This window comes from Elaeis guineensis, chromosome 12, assembly GCF_000442705.2.
Source record: "Elaeis guineensis isolate ETL-2024a chromosome 12, EG11, whole genome shotgun sequence".
Classification (NCBI taxonomy): domain Eukaryota; kingdom Viridiplantae; phylum Streptophyta; class Magnoliopsida; order Arecales; family Arecaceae; genus Elaeis; species Elaeis guineensis.
In genome coordinates, this window is record NC_026004.2 from 943,297 (window position 1) to 960,209 (window position 16,913).

The window sequence follows — 16,913 nt, forward strand, 5'->3', positions numbered from 1 at the left end:
CACGCTGCCCCTCGGAGCCACATAATAAATAAGCCTTTCGGGCCTTCCATCGTCCGTGCGCAATAGGTTTGGATCGGAGCGTGCGAAATAGAGAGAGGTGGTGGGAGGCAAGGAGAGGAGCTGGGGTGGGATTCCTCAAAGACACATAAAGATGGTGAGAGCTCCATGCTGCGAGAAGATGGGTCTGAAGAAGGGCCCCTGGACTCTAGAAGAAGACCGGATTCTGGTCTCTTACATCCAGAGAAACGGCCATGGCAACTGGCGCGCTCTCCCCAAGCAAGCTGGTCAGTTACAAAGGGAATATATTTGTACAATAGAGCGAATTTGCTTAAAGATAATCTTTAACAGAGAGATGTTAAGGATCTAAGCTTTATATAATGGAAGCTGTGATTTAATTTGAAAGATTTCTGCTTAGCTACTTGTAGGAATTAATGAATCTCATCACTTCGAATAATTATGAGAAGAGAATAAGTTTATTCTGTTTTTCTTCCTTTTCAAGGAGGAAAACAAAAAAGTTTCCGAACAGAGGTAGTTGTTTGAACAAGATAATTCGTCCTATAATAATATGTATTGAAGTTCTTTTTGGATCTTTTCGTAGGTGTTCCTTTTTTTTTTTTTTTTTTTGTGGAAAAGAAAAGACACGGAAATTGAATGTTTGATGTTTGTAATTGGAAGCGATGCTTGGCATTCTAACGTTGCTGCTCTGCTCTGCTCCGCTCTTCAGGTCTATTGAGGTGTGGGAAGAGTTGCAGGCTCCGATGGACAAACTACCTCCGACCAGATATTAAGCGAGGGAACTTTACCAAGGAAGAAGAAGAGATCATCATCAAGTTGCATGACATGCTCGGAAATAGGTAAGCCTCGGTCTATTTCAGATTCCTACAAGCAAATAATTATTAATTACAAAGTTGTGCGAACAGATTTCTAGCTTTTAATTAAGAGCCCGAAATCCATTCTCAAACTTTCACTCCTCTAGTTGATTGGATAGTACTGCAAATATCAACTCGAGCTAGAGTTACGGAGCTAAAAGGTGGAGATTTGTGTTGGAACCTCTCTTTTGGAATCTTGTCACCTCTCCATCTTTTCCTTTCGTTCCCAACCTCCATAATCCCTCTTTTCTTTCATCATCGCTCTCGGAAGACATAACCCGAGAAGTTCAGCTTGCATGATCGCTTTCCTTCGGTTTCTTCAAAAGATAATCACTTCCTTCAATAATAAGACAGCACAAACCTCCAGAAGATTCTCTTTTGTTCGGCTTCGTTTATCGTTGCAGTCTTCCCACGTACCCGCCGGTCGCACCGTCAGACATCCGGAAACCACCTTGTTTGCATGGAAAGATTTTTCCGAGTTAGGACTTCAAATCTCAATACAAGTTTTTTCTTTTTTTTAATATATAATTCAATTTGATCGATAATTTCAGTGATCCATATTAAAGCATGATATGACGGCGAGACTAATACGCCCGCTCGTATTCTTTCTTTCTTTCTATTTTGGTTACCGTAGATGGTCTGCGATCGCAGCGCAGCTACCTGGACGAACGGACAATGAGATCAAGAACGTGTGGCACACGCACCTGAAGAAACGAGTGAATCCAAACCAGCCGGTCCAAAATCCCTACAGGAAGAGAAAGGCCCAAAGCGATGAGGCCATGGCTGGGATGGGATTTGGACCCACCGCGCCCAACGGGAAGCTACAAAACCCAAGCCCTGGGCCCGTCTCCCCATCGCAGTCTTGTAGCGACATCTCCTCCTCGGCCACCAATTCATCCACCATTACCGAAGAAATTAACATTGCCGGCATCAAGGAAGAGTGCACGGATTCTTCGGAGGAACTCCCGGAAATTGACGAGAGTTTCTGGTCCGAGGCATTATCCATTGAAAATTGTGACACGCCCATGGATTATAACATGATAGCCGGTCCTCCTCCTACTTCTCTTGGTCATGCCTTCTTCTCCTTCAGTCCATCCAACTACAATAACGATGACATAAATTTTTGGTTGAAGGTCTTCATGGAAGCAGGAGATTTTCAGGAATTGCCTGACATCTGACTGACAAACATGAGAGAAAGAGAGAACGGCCTTTGCAGCGAATACTATAATGATTTTTTTTTTTCAAAAAAAAAAAAAAGAGAAAAGAAATTAACATTTTCTTTTGTACTTTTTGCATGATGGGAGATTTGTCATATACCAAAGCAGGACAAGTCATATAGGTAGACTGCAAAGTCGTAAGAGTGGCCTCTGAAATATAGAGGGGGTAGAGACTAACAATGTAAAAGGAGCTTTTCTTCAAGAGAGACATATTTGTATCATCTTACACAGTCTTAGCCTGATTGTATGAGATTTGATTACATAGATTTAGATGCATACTCTTTCTGACTATCCTGACTGATGCTTTATGCATGTCCATTGTTTTCACGATCAAGATAGATTCGTTGGTACTTGTCCTAGCTATAGCTAGGATTAATTTTAAATAATAAAATATTAATTAAAGTATATTAAAGTTTGAGTCTAACTCGTGTCTGTGTAATATTTCTTCCCTTTTTTTTTTCCTCACTGTTTTCATATATCCTGTGATAGAGAACTTGAGATCGTTTATTGTTGAATTATGAAATAGCCTCCTTGAAGAGAAAGCTGCTCAACCTCTGAATGGTATGTGGAAGTCCTCAAAGTCGCTGTGATTTGGAATCAGACAAAGTAACTTTAATTTTCATTTGAGTCAAGGTCTGCCACTAATTTAATTCGTGATTAGTTAACTTTCTTGACAAAGAGGTGCCCTAACTCTTTTCACATGTCAACCAACCAAATCTTTCAAGATTCGTATGAAACGGCTCTTTGCTAGTAAATGGAGGGTGCCAAAAAAAAAAAAGACAAAAAATGTGCGTCAGGAAAGCATGATGTCATTATGTGGTCATGCTTCGTATTAATAGTTGTAAGAAATGTAAAACAAAGCGAATGGTTTTGAATTTTAATTTTAAAATCTAGTTTCAAATTTTTGAAAAATAATTGCAAAAAGATAATACCATGTGACCAATAAATGACCTTCCTAGTACTCTGTTGAAGGTTATAGCTCTTAGTTATTTTTCCTCCAAGATTAAGTGAACTTCGTGGTTAGAAAATTCACAAAGATGGAATTCAGCTTGGTTAGCTGTTAGTAAAACCTTCTAGATTTAGATCGGAAAATTTGTATGGATTTTTTAAAACCATGTGCTGCATCGAATCTATAGTCAATTCTATTTTCAATAGAAGCAACTGGCAATTGAATCTAATTTTTTCTATTATTTTATTATCTATAATAGTGCGAAAAGAATGTCCGGTGGCAAGTTGTTCAAAAATAGCGACATTAAGTTTCTCGATTTTTTGTCTTAGGATTAGTTAATTCTATTTTTTGATGGGCCCAGAAAAGGATATAACCTAATGGTAGAGTGTCATCTTAAGATTGATATGAGATGGTATCCTCTTGAATCCATATTGGAGAGAGCTTGTTAGTCAAGCACTATCATCAATGTTTAGCACATGAAGATGATAGAGTAGAATCTACGCAATCTATCATCCATATATTGCAACGGGCTGGCTCAATCACAACTATCATGCCCAACATATATTCTCATGATCGGCTAACAAGCTATCCAAAGTCTAGGCACAGATTAGAGAAGATCCAAACTTGATTCGTTTAGCTAATTAATTTTGATTCTAAGTTCCATATTTCCACTAATATATGCAGAAGAAATGAAGGAAACGATAATAATCGGATATTGAGATGTTATAAAGAGGCACGTTGATAAATCAAAAAAAAAAAGAAAAAATCAACCTTGGAGGCTTTCAGGAATCAGGATCATGGATATGCGGATATTTAGTAATTATCTGAGATATTTGAAAAGTAAAAGGATGCCAGGGCTGAATTCCACTGTATGTGGTCGTTTTGAAAGTATCCAATCCAAATCTTCCCACTCCAAAATTTCTTCTTTCAATAATTTTCTATGTAATTACTATGACCAACCTAATTCAATGCATGACAGAATATTTATGATGCAATCGTCCAACCAAGTTGGAGATGGGAAAACCTTTCAAGGTGTTTAACTTTTAATTGACTCTAAGTGGGACGCCACTCATTTGGCATAAGTTTTGGAAAAATTATTGGTTGGATCAGGCCCACTAACTTCATAATGGATTTGTCCAACCACAACTCAACATTGCACTAATACGGACAAAGAGGAAACACAAATTGTTTTATGACCGGACTGGTCTACCATTGAGCTGGTGGGCAAGGTCTAATCAATAATTTTTCATGGATGGATGCTCTATGAAAGAAGAAATTACTGCATAGACCTCTCTAATCTCACGTTGGATAACACGCCACGGTTATCCTTATATTTTAAGGATCCCGATTATGAGTCATCCACCATGCACGGGCTCCTAGATCTATGCTGGTCTATCTAGGCGTGGTCCGGGCCATAATTTCTCCCATAAAAGGAAAGATTTCGGTATCGCAAGATATCCTAGTTTTATGAAAAGAATGCAGAAGAGGCTCCATTTCAACATACTCTCTATTGTTGATAGCATATACGGCCAATGAAAACCAGAAATCCGATGACTTTCTGAATATTTCAAAGGTAGGAGTTTCATAGTTGAAGAAGGGAAAGTGACATATCATCATCTTATGGTAAAGCTGGTGCATTCTACACCTAACGTGAAACCATAATGTCTTTTTTCGGGGGCGGGGGGGATGGAAAGGCACATAAAACCTTTTTACTTCGTCTCTTTCTTTTTCTTTGTAAACCGTATTGGTTCATTTCAAGCATGTCATTATCTCCACCATAGGGTAGTGGGTTGAGCTACAAAGCACTACATTCCATTTTTCTTTAGCAGGCCTATTTATAATATTCAATAACTGACGTTATTCGCCAGCTGAGGTATGAACACAGCCGCGCGAGACATGAAAAACCATTTCTTCACCAGTCATGGTCCTCTCTGCCCATTGTCTGCAATTGAGCTTGTTTCTTCATTTCTTTAATAGTTTGCATCAGCTCCTCCCCCCCCCCCCCCCTCTGATTGACACTCATAGTAATCTGACGAAAAGGAATACATCCTGGACCTTCGCGACGCTAACATGAAGTGTATGTGGTCATTGGCCGAGCTTTCGAGGAAACAGATGGCATGAAAGCAAAAGCACCACTAGATCAAAGGAGTACTCAATGCTTTCGACAGAGTTTTGGTGCGCAGAACAGGACATTCTACGTAATGGCCAATTTGTGGCCTCTCTCGAGACACAACCCTGCCTGCCTCTTTCTGTTGATGTAAGATCGAATTCAATTAGAATCAGCACGGCGGCTTCTGTTCTGGCCCAAGTGGCTAGGAAACGTCCAAGTGGCTGAACTCTGTTATAAGAAATTTTATGAATAAATTTATAATGTTAGTCAGAACCGGTTAATTCCACTAATTAGTCCAAAGAGGAAACTAATATCATTGTCGCTATCCCCGCTGCATCTGTGGATACAATAGCACTGGAGTGTTGTGATCGCATACGAGATGTGCCAAGAATAAGACAGCCTGGTTGGTGAGTCTGGTAGTAACTTGACATAGAATAATTGCATGAGTGGTAACCAAGATGGAACTTGGAAGATGATGGCGAAGTTGGTAGAGGGCCCTGGAGGACAGCTTTGTTGAAGTTTTGGATCATCGAACCCTATCCTACACGCATTTAAGTTGCATTTGATAGCTGGCAATCTAGATAGATTGCCGGCAATTTAAAGTAGATCCATTAGCTTACCACATTTGATATTGATGGCAATCTAAATTGTCTCCCATGAGGCAATCTGCATTGTCTTAGGGAATGGTAGCTATCCAGATTATCAATTTTTTTTGCAATATTGTAATAAAAATTTTGAATAAAATTATTTCTAAAAAAAATCATAAAAAATCCATTGTTCAACTCTCCGCCTCACCCAAGGTTCCTCCATCCAATATTACTGTCAATTTAATGATAAAGACAATCTTCATTATCTTTCAAAATTATCTGGTGATGAATCAAATGCAATCTTAAAATTTTCTGATTTCAACTCTAACGGGTAGTAGATATGGTATGCAAACTTTGGTCAGGCCCGAACACTGTGCGCATGAGTGACGGAAGTGGGACCTGAAGGGGATATAAATCATGACAATGGACAGCTTGGGCTCAATTCGAAACTTGTTTGCCCAGAAACAGCCAGGCTCAACCAATTGTTAGGGCTCAACCCATAGGCCATAAACAAGCTCATCCTGAAGACTTAAATAGAACCTCGACCAGGTTAGGAGGACAACACGTTCAACCCTTCCATGATACGCTGCTCATCGAATGCACCTCCCTACCGGCATTCATATGATCACTGATCTTTGTTATTTTAACATCCTTTCCGGCTGGGAGCGGTGATACACAATAAAAATAAAACGTGGAAACGAATCCATAACGATGATGTTTATCAGATCAGTTTCCTTAGGATCAGGTCGTCTGAGATGATTCGATTTCCAGGAGTGATTAAGAGCAGCCAAGCTCTCAGCCCCAACCTCTTTGCCAGAACAATATTTCCCTAAAACTTCGATAGTTACGGACAGCAAAATAATTGTTTAGTTATTTATCAAGCATTCTTCAAGTATAAAACGACATGGAATTCCGAACAGAAGGCATCACCTGATGCTTAGAAACCTGTACAAACACTTGCCTCATGGCGCAAATCATGCCTCTCCACTCCCACGAGCTGAAAGATTAAAGCTCATAAAACCCGGATACAACAAAGAAAGGGAAAAAAAACATGCATACATAAAAATCCATATCAGGTTCCCCGCAAAAAGAAGTCTGTATCAGGTTGTTTTGGTTCCGTACAAGAACAGAACCCAGGTTGACCTCTTGGGGTGTTATCACTCGTAAGAAGCAATTGACGAAACAAAGAAATTGTTGGGGGAAGAGTTGCGATAGCAATTGATTTAAATTCCTTAAAACACATCTAAGAGCGAGGGCCATGCAGCATAGAGAGTCTGTTCCATCGATTAATTGCCTGCACAAACCAAAACCACATATAAAACTGCAATTAAAGTAACTGTCGTGCTTCCATTGTTATCCCTGCATCCGCGCCATCAACTATGATGAACTCATAAAAACAGGCCGGTCAAAGCACTACCAAAAGTGAAGTCAAATCTGACAATTTTATTTCTCAATGTTTCTATTGTCTCCATTTTCATTAATGATCTTTCAACAAAAAAGCAAGAAAACAAACATCTGATCTAAAAGACCACTGATGTAAAATCACAACCTCCAGAAAAACTGAAACACCGAGAGAAACAACACCTACATGGAAGTTCACATGGGAGCAAATTAGTTTATTCAGAAATCATAAAGGCGTTCACCACTCCGATGACAGGAACCCTCATTAAGATGAGGTAACCTAAGAAAGGCATGAATATGCAAGAGCCTTCTCCTCTGTCAGTTCCTGAGCCGTTGAATCCATTTTCTTCCTTGAGAACTCATCAATTGGAAGTCCTGAGCGGAAAACTCATATTAGTCAATAATATTTGTTTTCCTCCCATATGCAGTTGCAGCTTTCCTTGCAAGTTGTACCAAAAGAACTACCATAGAACAAATAGACATACCTTGCACTATGGTCCACTCCCCATCGCAACATGTAACTGGGAAAGAGTAAATGAGCCCAGCAGGCACACCATAGGAGCCATCAGAGTAAACACCCATCGAAACCCAAGTTCCCTAGTAACAGAATGTTTCGAACATTTTTTAAGCAAAAATCACCATGTGAGAGCCTCATGAATCCACAAAGATTTTTACCTCAGGAGTCCCAAGGACCCAATCACGAATGTGATCACAAGCAGCACTTGCAGCAGAGAGCGCACTTGAAAGCTTTCGTGCCTTAATAATTGCAGCACCACGTTGTTGGACAGTGGTGATGAATTCTCCTTTCAGCCTATGAAGATCAGAGTTATGCAATTAGATTGTCTCACCACATATGAAACATATGCAAGTAGTGATGGAACATTTGGATACATAGTTATACCAATCATCATCAGCAACAAGTTGACGAACAGGTGTCTCTCCACCTTGTGTTTTAGCAGTTGCATGATTGACATCAGGGTACTGAGTGGATGAATGATTTCCCCATATAACAACATTCTTTACATCGCTGACTTGAATGTTTAGTCGCTCAGATATCTGACCTAGTGCCCTGTTGTGATCTAGCCGTGTCAAGCAAGTTATGTTTTTCGCAGGAATGGATGGGGCAAACTCTTTCAAAATTAGGGCATTGGTGTTTGCTGGGTTCGCTACTACCAACACCTGCAGAAAAGCATGATTGATTGTTGAATGGAAGTACATATAAAAGAACACACGCAGAGAGGACATAAAAACAGGGCCCTTAAATCAACAATAGAATTCTCAACATAAATGGCAATGGCTTAATTGCAGCATAATTTTTTTTTTTTTTAAAAAAAAAACACTGCATCCTCAATGTTTCATACCTTACAGTTTGCAGCTGCATGATTTTCAAGGGCAGAGGCCTGAGACTTGTAGATGGAGACATTCTTTGACATCACATCTTTCCTTTCCATGCCCTCTTTCCTTGGGAAACCACCAACCATGACAGCTATATTGACCCCAGTGCATGCCTCAACAACATCAGTTGTGGCAACAACACCTGGTATATCATTTGAGATTGTAATACACTTTAAGCTAATAATAGACAGAGAAAATGAGGAGATGCTAGCTAATAACATTGTATTATATAATTAGCTTTGAAAAATATTACCTTTTAGAAGAGGAAATGCAGCATCAACTAGCTCCATCTTAACCCCATTTAGAGCTTCTGCAGCAGGTGGAATGTCAAGCATGTGCAAGATAACAGGCTGATCTGGACCCAGCATTACACCCCGTGCAATCATAGGTACAAGTGCATATCCAATTTGTCCTGCAAACACAACAGATTTAACCAAATACATCACATGACTTAAAATGTTTCTGAAAGAGAATCAACAGACTTTCCAACAGTTCACAAACAGAGAATGATCATCAGAGACTGACTTTTCCTATTTCCGAGGAACAGAAGTTTTTGTTATGTGTTTGTGTGCGTGTTCTTATCAGGTATTAATGTTAAACATGCAGCTTGACATAATAATAAAATTAAGCGAATGACAAAGGCAAGAAAATTTGGGTCTTATGGGATGAAAGGCAGCTTCATATGACATATATTTGGCAAGTAGAGAAAAAGTTGGCTCAGATTGTCATCTAGTCTGCATTCTTATTCAATAATTGAAACTTACATACAAATTTGACTATGTTACTCAAAAAGACATTCAGCCAGCTCCTATCTGTATGCATACATTATAAGCTTACAGCTATTTAAAAATAAAATTAAAAAAAAAAAAAGTCCCGGAATCTTCTTCCTTCATAAAAAACTATCTTGTTTAATAACCTATTGTAAATTATCTTGATCTTCAACAATAAATAGCAGATAGCAGAGAACCTGAATAACAGTACCATTTTTCCAAAGGTATGATGAGGCATACCATGAACCCACAAATAAAGACAATTCAATACTACAGATTACATATCAAGTGCATCATATCAATTCAGATGATCTTGGAAATTTAACATATTACGATTTCTCAAGATAACCAAATTAGATAATCCTAAAAAAGGATATCATCAAGAAATAACATACAGAAAATAGGTACCAGCAAGCTAATGGTAGGGCTAATAAAACAAAAATTACGAGGAGGAAATGTGAAAATGACAAAAGGAAAACATGCATCTGGGAATAGAAAGAAGAGTTTTTTTTTTTTGGGGTGAGGGTGGAGTTATTTCCAGTGAAGACTCAAGATTCAAAGAATAATATCTGAACAACTATCCAGGAATCTGCAGATCTAGGAAGAATGTCTTTAATCTAGAAACCAACAAACACAAAGACTCTAAAATGACAGAAAACCTTCAAGAGTGAGAGAGACTGGAGAAAGAAAAAAAAAAGAGCATGACCAGGTAGACTTTGAACAACCTGAAGAGGACAAATTAGGCATGACCTCAAAGAAAAGGAAGACAAAAAAAACCATACGTGGTTTGTCCACTGCATTTTCTGCTGCAAATTGAAAAGTGTTGGATGGATGTCTGGCCGGGACACCACCTCTCAAAATCTTTTCAGTACCACGCGATGCAGCAGGAAGAAAGAAGAAACAAAATAAAAGAAAAAATAATTAAAATACGTGGATCAGCCACAAAAGGGCTCGCCTCCACGGGGCATGCAAACTTCACTATGAAAAAGAAATTTTACAAGAGAAGACCTCACCCTCAACCCTTGTACACCCAATTCTCTCTCACCTGAAGTTCCCCTCACAAAAGCTCTCTCTCTCTTGGAAGACCCCCTGAACCCTTGAAGTGCCTGGCGACCGCTGTCCAGGAGCCTCTTGCTCCTTTTCTCTCAGCGCTTCCGCCTCTCTCTTCTCTTGGGTTCCGTACGGGCTTCATACGGCGCGAGAAAACCAACCACACCTTCACTGTTCGTCACAGGGCTTTTTATAGACCTTAATCACTACTTAGATCATGATTAGGACTCCTTAATCAACCCAAATCACGTCCCAGATCGTCGGATCAAGACCGGGAGCCACCCATGCCGTCGGATCGCACTCCGGTCCATGGAATAGTACCGTGGACTGTGAGAAACACGTGGGAAACGCCCACGCGGTCCACAGGCCCAGCCGTGGACCGCCCGGTCCACGGTGGATCGGGGCAACAGGGCCAGCAGGGCCGGCTGGGCCGGCCCGCTCCCGCGTGCGCTTGACCCGCGCTCCCGGCTGGGCCGCGCGTGCGGCTGGGCCGCGCGCCCGCCTGGGTCGCGCGTCCCGCGTGGGCCTGGGATGCGCGTCCTGCGCGCCGCCGCCTGCGACAGCACAGCTGCCGCCCGCCGCCGGTCGCAGGCGGTCCTCCGCCGCCTCGAATCTCGTGCTGACTTCAAAAGCTCGTATCTCCTCTATCCGAGCTCCGTTTCAGGTGATCTTGATCTCGTTGGACTCCGTTTTTCGCCGCGAACCTCGCTGTGGGCTCAATGTGGGCTGAATCTCGAGGCGTCAAATCCTAATAATCTCCACCTCGACTCGGCCTCCTCCAAACTTCGAGAGCTTCTGGATCTCCTCGCCCCCATACCCTGGGGCAATCGCCTGCTGATCATGGATGGGCAAACATGGGAGTCGAGCCGGCTGCTCGATCCCATCTCCGTCGTATGCTGTGCTCCTCCTGACCTGAGACCTACTCGGGGCATCATCCTGCGGCAATAGAAATCTCACCTTGCGACGTCGCCTCTCGTCCTCCCGAGTCTCCTGTCTCGTGCCCGATCCGCCTCCTGGAGCTCCACCTCGCTCTGGGCTCCACCTGGCTCTCGAAGCTCCACCTCGCACTGGGCTCCCTGCCAGGTAATAATGTCCTCTACTCCCCTTCTTCCCCTCCAGCACAATCCTATCGCCGCGTAGCACCCTCAGGATTCCTCCACCAGCTACTGTCCTGTAGCCTCTCGAATCCAGTCTGCTAAGTGAGATAAGATTCCGCCTGAAATCGGGTATGTATCGGACCTCCTCCAATCTCCTCACTGCACCGTCATGTGTCCTCCAGCTGACCGTCCCAATGCCTCTGATCGCACAGCTCGATCCATCCGGTAGATATACAGTGCCCTCACTGTTCTCCAGGGAGTCAAACTGTTCCTCTCTGCAACATACATGATAGGGGCATGCAGAATCTAATATCCACTGCTGGGAAGAAGTAGATACCTCGTCAGATATCTCTAGGACATCTCCATCTAAATCGCTACCGGCCGTCGCTACAGCAGCCACCGTCCGATTTTTTAGTTGAGGGCAATCTCTGGCTGGATGCCCCAACTCCTCACACCGGTAACACCTGGTTTTGCTCAAGTCCCTCCTGGACTTAGACCGCCCTCGTTGCGATCTCTTGTCACTCCGTCTACCGCCTCCTGCTCCTCCAGAAGCCACCAAAGCTAAGCTACCACCACCTGAGCTCGAAGCTGGGTTCTCCCTCCTGAGAACCTCGTTCTGGAGTATCGCCGCGGTGACCTCGTCCATCTTGATAGTGCTCTTCCCCACTAGAAGAGCAATCATCAAGGACTCGTACGAAGGGGGAAGCGACGCCAGCAAAACCAGCGCCCTAGTCTTCTCCTCAACGTTCTCGCCAACGCTGAGAAGGTCGGTGAGGATCTTCTGGAAGTGGCTGAGATGCTCCTGCACGCTCTGTCCCTCAGTCATCCACAGTTGGTAAAACTGCCTCCAAAGGAAAAGAGTGTTGGTGAGAGACTTCGCCATATACAACTCCTCGAGCTTCGATCACAGTACCGTCGAGGAAGTCTCGCTCAGCACATGAATCACCACCTCATCCGCCAGGTACATGCGGATGGTACTCACCGCTAGCATTTGTAGCCGTTTCCAATCCCGCAACTCCATGGTGGTCGGCTTTTCATCGCACAAGAGAGCATCGATCAACTCCTGTTGGATGAGCACGTCTTTCACCCTTGCCTGCCACAAGAAGAAATTGCTCTTACCATCAAACTTGTTGATCTCCATCTTGATTGTTCCTGTCTTCTCCATCTTCAGTCTTGCTCACCACCACTGCAATCTGCGTCCTTGTACCGCCTTGCTCTGATACCACTTGTTGGGTGGATGTCTGGCCAGGACACCACCTCCCAAGATCTTTTCAGTACCACGCGATGCAGCAGGAAGAAAGAAGAAACAAAACAAAAGGAAAAACAATCAAAATACGTGGATCAACCACAAAAGGGCTCGCCTCCACTGGGCATGCAAACTTCACTATGAAAAAGAAATTTTACAAGAGAAGACCTCACCCTCAACCCTTGTACACCCAATTCTCTCTCACCTGAAGTTCCCCTCACAAAAGCTCTCTCTCTCTTGGAAGACCCCTGAACCCCTGAAGTGCCTGGCGACCGCTGTCCAGGAGCCTCCTGCTCCTTCTCTCTCAACGCTTCCGCCTCTCTCTTCTCTTGGGTTCCGTACAGGCTTCGTACGGCGCGAGAAAACCAACCACACCTTCACTGTTCGTCACAGGACTTTTTATAGACCTTAATCACTACTTAGATCATGATTAGGACTCCTTAATCAACCCAAATTACGTCCCAGACCGTCGGATCAAGATCGGGAGCCACCCATGCCGTCGGATCGCGCTTCGGTCTACGGAATAGTGCCGTGGACCGCGAGAAATGCGTGGGAAACGCCCACGCGGTCCACAGGCCCAGCCGTGGACCGCCCGGTCCATGATGGACCAGGGCAACAGGGCCAACAGGGCCGGCTGGGTCGGCCCGCTCCCCCGCGCTGGCCTGCGCGCGCCCGGCTGGGCCGCGCGCGCGCCTGGGCCGCGCGCCCGGCTGGGCCGCGCACCCGCCTGGGTCGCACGTCCCGTGCGGGCCTGGGTCGCGCGTCCCGCGCACCGCCGCCTGCGGGCGCGCCGCTGCCACCCGCCGCCGGTCGCCGGCGGTCCTCCACCGCCTCGAATCTCGTGCCGACTTCAAAAGCTCGTATCTCCTCCATCCGAGCTCCGTTTCAGATGATCTTGATCTCGTTGGACTTCGTTTTTCGCCGCGAACCTCGCTGTGGGCTCAATATGGACTGAATCTCGAGGCGTCAAATCCTAACAGAAAGCTTATTCTGACCATCCAAAATTTCAACACAAAAAAATAAAAATTGAATCCACCTCAACCAAGCTGTGCCCAAATGTATTGCATGTCCTAACACTGGGCCAGATATAGATGACTGATGATGCAACACCATCCAGCTCCAATAGCAATAAGATTTTGTATTAGCTTGCACAGAGCTGGTAAGTCCAGACATATCATTAGACAGCAGAAATGTATCATGTCTTAGAAGAATACAAAGTTAACCACATATTAATTTGATTGAGACGAGCTTTAACATGTATTAAAATATATAATCCTCTGTTGATTTAATGAAAGGACGAGTAGAGAAGATGATCTGAAACAATACCCAAAATTTCCCAACATATCAAAATCCACAACCAGGATTTAGCTTCAATCTAGCCACATAATGACCAACCGAGCAGCCATGATGGTCTAAAATTATATTTTTGGATCCCATACAAACCAAAACAAGATAAACCAGCTATTGACAATGCTATTGTTAACTGACTCACGGAAGAATAAAATAAACTTCTCGTTAGAACCCTCGCCAATCTTTCACAATTTAATTTTGGTGGACTTCCCGAGAAACTGGAGAAAAATAAATGAAAAGAAGATACTTCATGAAAAACTAAAACCGAAACAAAATAAGCATAATGCAACAGAAAAAGAGGCCATAAGTTGCAATCGGCATGAGTGAATGAATGATCTGTATCAGTCTATCATTTAATGGAGGAAACACCCATGATAACATCGTAAATAAAAATGGCATTTGATCTCAGCGTAAACTCTCTCGGCCGTTTGGGATCAAATAGTAGTATCAGGCTCCTATAACAACTACCATAACCATCCGATCTTGTCTCGGCTATTTAGGGACCGCTTTTTTTTTTTTTGGCTTTTCCTTTCGTTTTTGAGCAACATGGTTTGGTAACTGTGCCACCACCAGGGCTTGAATCCGGGACCTCTTGTATGGGAAAGACGATACCAACCAGGTAAGCTAACCGCTTTCGATCTTTTTGGGGTCTTCATTCGCCAACAGTAACCATGCAGATCTACCTGTGATTTCGAGCTAGCTACAAAATAGAAACTAACGCCAGATAAACGAAATGCGAGATTTTCAAGATCTAGACTTCCAATGAAATCGCATGCATCTCAAATAACATAAGCTTAAAAACAAAAAACAAAAAAAACAAAACGACAGTCCAGAAATATAGAACTCCCAGTGTCAAAACAAATAAAACAGAGAAAAACGAAACGGATCAGTAAATATAGATGCCGAGAGAGAGAGGAAACCGAAAACAACAAATATTCAAAGTGGATCATCAGATGATCCACCCATTTGATTTCACGAGATCGCTTGTAAGCGTCACGATGGAGATGTTAAAAATGGTCAGATCTGAGATCCGATTGGATCCGATCGAAGTAAATCCTAGTGGGAGATCGGAGGAAGGGACAGATGTCACCGACCTGCGGCGCCGGTGACGAGAACTCGTACGGGATCCTTCGCCATTGGTGCGGAGCGGCGCGGAGCTGAAGAACTTTCTTGAAGAAGGAGAGGAGGAGATTGCAGCAGGGGAGAGAAGACCTAGGCGGTGGGGGCGAAAAGGTACTTACCGCGACTAAAGGCGGAGAGGTCCACTAACGACTCCCACGAAGACTTTCGTGTTTCGGAAGAACCCAGACGATGCAGATAATTGCGGATGAACCACAAGATAAAGCAACTTACCAAAAAAAAAAACACGAGGTAAAGTGTATTTTACAAATATTCCCACATATAATTTTTGTATATGCATAATCGGACATTCTTTACATATTTGCGTGGTAAGTTATTTTTTTTATTTTTTGGACTAAACTAGTAAATCAAAATATTATTTTGCTTAAAAAAATAGATTTTAATTGATAAAATAATTTTAAATTGTAATATACAACCATAATTGAATGAGTCAAGCATTACTCCGAAAGGCTTCATCATGCATATGAATTTGAATAAAATAAAACCAAATCATAATGAGCCCTTTTCAAAATATACATATAATATTTCATTAACTTGATAACTTTATTGTAAACCATTTAAATCAAGTTTAGAAGCAAACAAATTTCATATGATGCCGGTGGATGTTATCCCAATATGCAAATATAATTGCTTTAGTAAAATGAGATCCTTGTAACCTATCTTTTGTAGTAAATAAAAAATTACATTAAACATCCCATCAACCTTTAAATTTATTGAACAAACAATTAGCAAACTATATATATAATATTCAAAATTAACAAGTTGCTATAACTAGAACCAATAATATAAATATATTAAAAAAAAAAGTTCTGAATCCATATCACAACAATCCTGCATTGTGTAACATAGAAATGATCATCCATTAAAATTAAAAAAAACATCAATATTAACATAAAAGAAGGGGGAAGATGTATTGATCAAGAAAACAAATTAAAAATATATACCATTATATTTTGTTGTAAAAAAAAAAAAGAACTATACATAGTGAGAACTTAAATGTTATTGTAGAACTAAAGTGATATGGATAGAGATGGAGGAAGAAGTAAATTGAATTTAGATTTGTAGAGAGAGTCGGAAAACCTCAAGTTGAAGATTATGGCTGACAATTAAATAGATTCACAATTTAGAATTTCAGCCCATAAACAATATGTGTTTTCATTTTTACCCATGATGATCGTGGGTTTTGACAAATGGATAGATGTTGATGTCATCGAGGATGGCTCAAAGCCATCCTCATCTAATGCCCAAATTTTTTTTTTCTTTTTCTCCTTAACAAAAGGAAATAATTTTTTTCTTTTTTAATTATTTTTCTATGATTGCTGGCCACATTGAAATTCCAACATTTAGAATCTAGAGGTGCACTAAGAACTTCTTTTCAAAAAGGATTAGCTTAATAATTTATTAAATCTAAAGCATGTCGACTTACATTAGGTGCAATTTGGAAAGAAAATTGAGATTTTAGGAATATATAGGATTTACCAAGGACTAGATCTTATTTTTTATTTAAAATTAATATTATAATTCAATAGAGTGATTATGTTTTTGTTGCTTTTTGTTTGGATGCATTTTGAGGATAAGAATGATGTTTCCATGAAATTTAAGAACAAATTCTTAAAAAGATATTGTTTTAAATTTATCCAATTTGCCCTTGAGATAACAATTAGCCTTCATTTATTTACAATATAGATTATTTTCAAAATAACAAAAGTAATATTAAAATAATAAATATTAT

At 41.6% G+C, this 16,913-nt stretch overlaps 2 protein-coding genes across 3 annotated transcripts; one reads left to right on the forward strand and one right to left on the reverse strand.

Annotated features, from left to right (window-relative positions):
• Nucleotides 1-38: 38 nt before the first annotated feature.
• Nucleotides 39-2,307, forward strand: LOC105055678 (transcription factor MYB30). Its single transcript, XM_010937596.4, has 3 exons — nt 39-284; nt 725-854; nt 1,504-2,307. Exons 1-3 carry the CDS (start codon nt 152-154, stop codon nt 2,045-2,047), a joined length of 807 nt encoding a protein of 268 aa, XP_010935898.1. The 5' UTR covers nt 39-151; the 3' UTR covers nt 2,048-2,307.
• A 4,848-nt stretch (nt 2,308-7,155) lies between these two features.
• On the reverse strand, nt 7,156-15,318 carry LOC105055679 (malate dehydrogenase, cytoplasmic). Of its 2 annotated transcripts, XM_073246674.1 has the most exons (8): nt 15,136-15,309; nt 14,658-14,741; nt 8,782-8,940; nt 8,495-8,670; nt 8,035-8,312; nt 7,809-7,944; nt 7,619-7,730; nt 7,156-7,508 (listed from the first exon to the last, which is right to left on the reverse strand). In XM_073246674.1, the coding sequence occupies exons 1-8, from the start codon at nt 15,176-15,178 to the stop codon at nt 7,414-7,416; spliced, it is 1,083 nt and encodes a 360-aa protein (XP_073102775.1). In that variant the 5' UTR covers nt 15,179-15,309; the 3' UTR covers nt 7,156-7,413. The 2 variants fall into 2 exon arrangements, with proteins under 2 accessions (XP_073102775.1, XP_010935901.1); XM_010937599.2 differs by lacking the exon at nt 14,658-14,741 and having other exon boundaries at nt 15,136-15,318.
• Between the last annotated feature and the right edge of the window lie 1,595 nt (nt 15,319-16,913).

What these genes read in the sequence shown, in the direction of transcription:
- LOC105055678 (XM_010937596.4), top strand. Translation starts at nt 152, where the DNA reads ATGGTGAGAGCTCCATGCTGCGAGAAGATGGGTCTGAAGAAGGGCCCC. An exon ending in CGCTCTCCCCAAGCAAGCTG is followed by an intron (nt 285 to 724) that starts GTCAGTTACAAA and finishes TCCGCTCTTCAG; the next exon opens with GTCTATTGAGGTGTGGGAAG. An exon ending in CATGACATGCTCGGAAATAG is followed by an intron (nt 855 to 1,503) that starts GTAAGCCTCGGT and finishes TGGTTACCGTAG; the next exon opens with ATGGTCTGCGATCGCAGCGC.
- LOC105055679 (XM_073246674.1), bottom strand. Translation starts at nt 15,178, where the DNA reads ATGGCGAAGGATCCCGTACGAGTTCTCGTCACCGGCGCCGCAG. An exon ending in GAAAGCGGTTAGCTTACCTG is followed by an intron (nt 8,941 to 14,657) that starts GTTGGTATCGTC and finishes TTGTGTTTGCAG; the next exon opens with GACAAATTGGATATGCACTT. An exon ending in CTTGTTGCTGATGATGATTG is followed by an intron (nt 7,945 to 8,034) that starts GTATAACTATGT and finishes TGATCTTCATAG; the next exon opens with GCTGAAAGGAGAATTCATCA.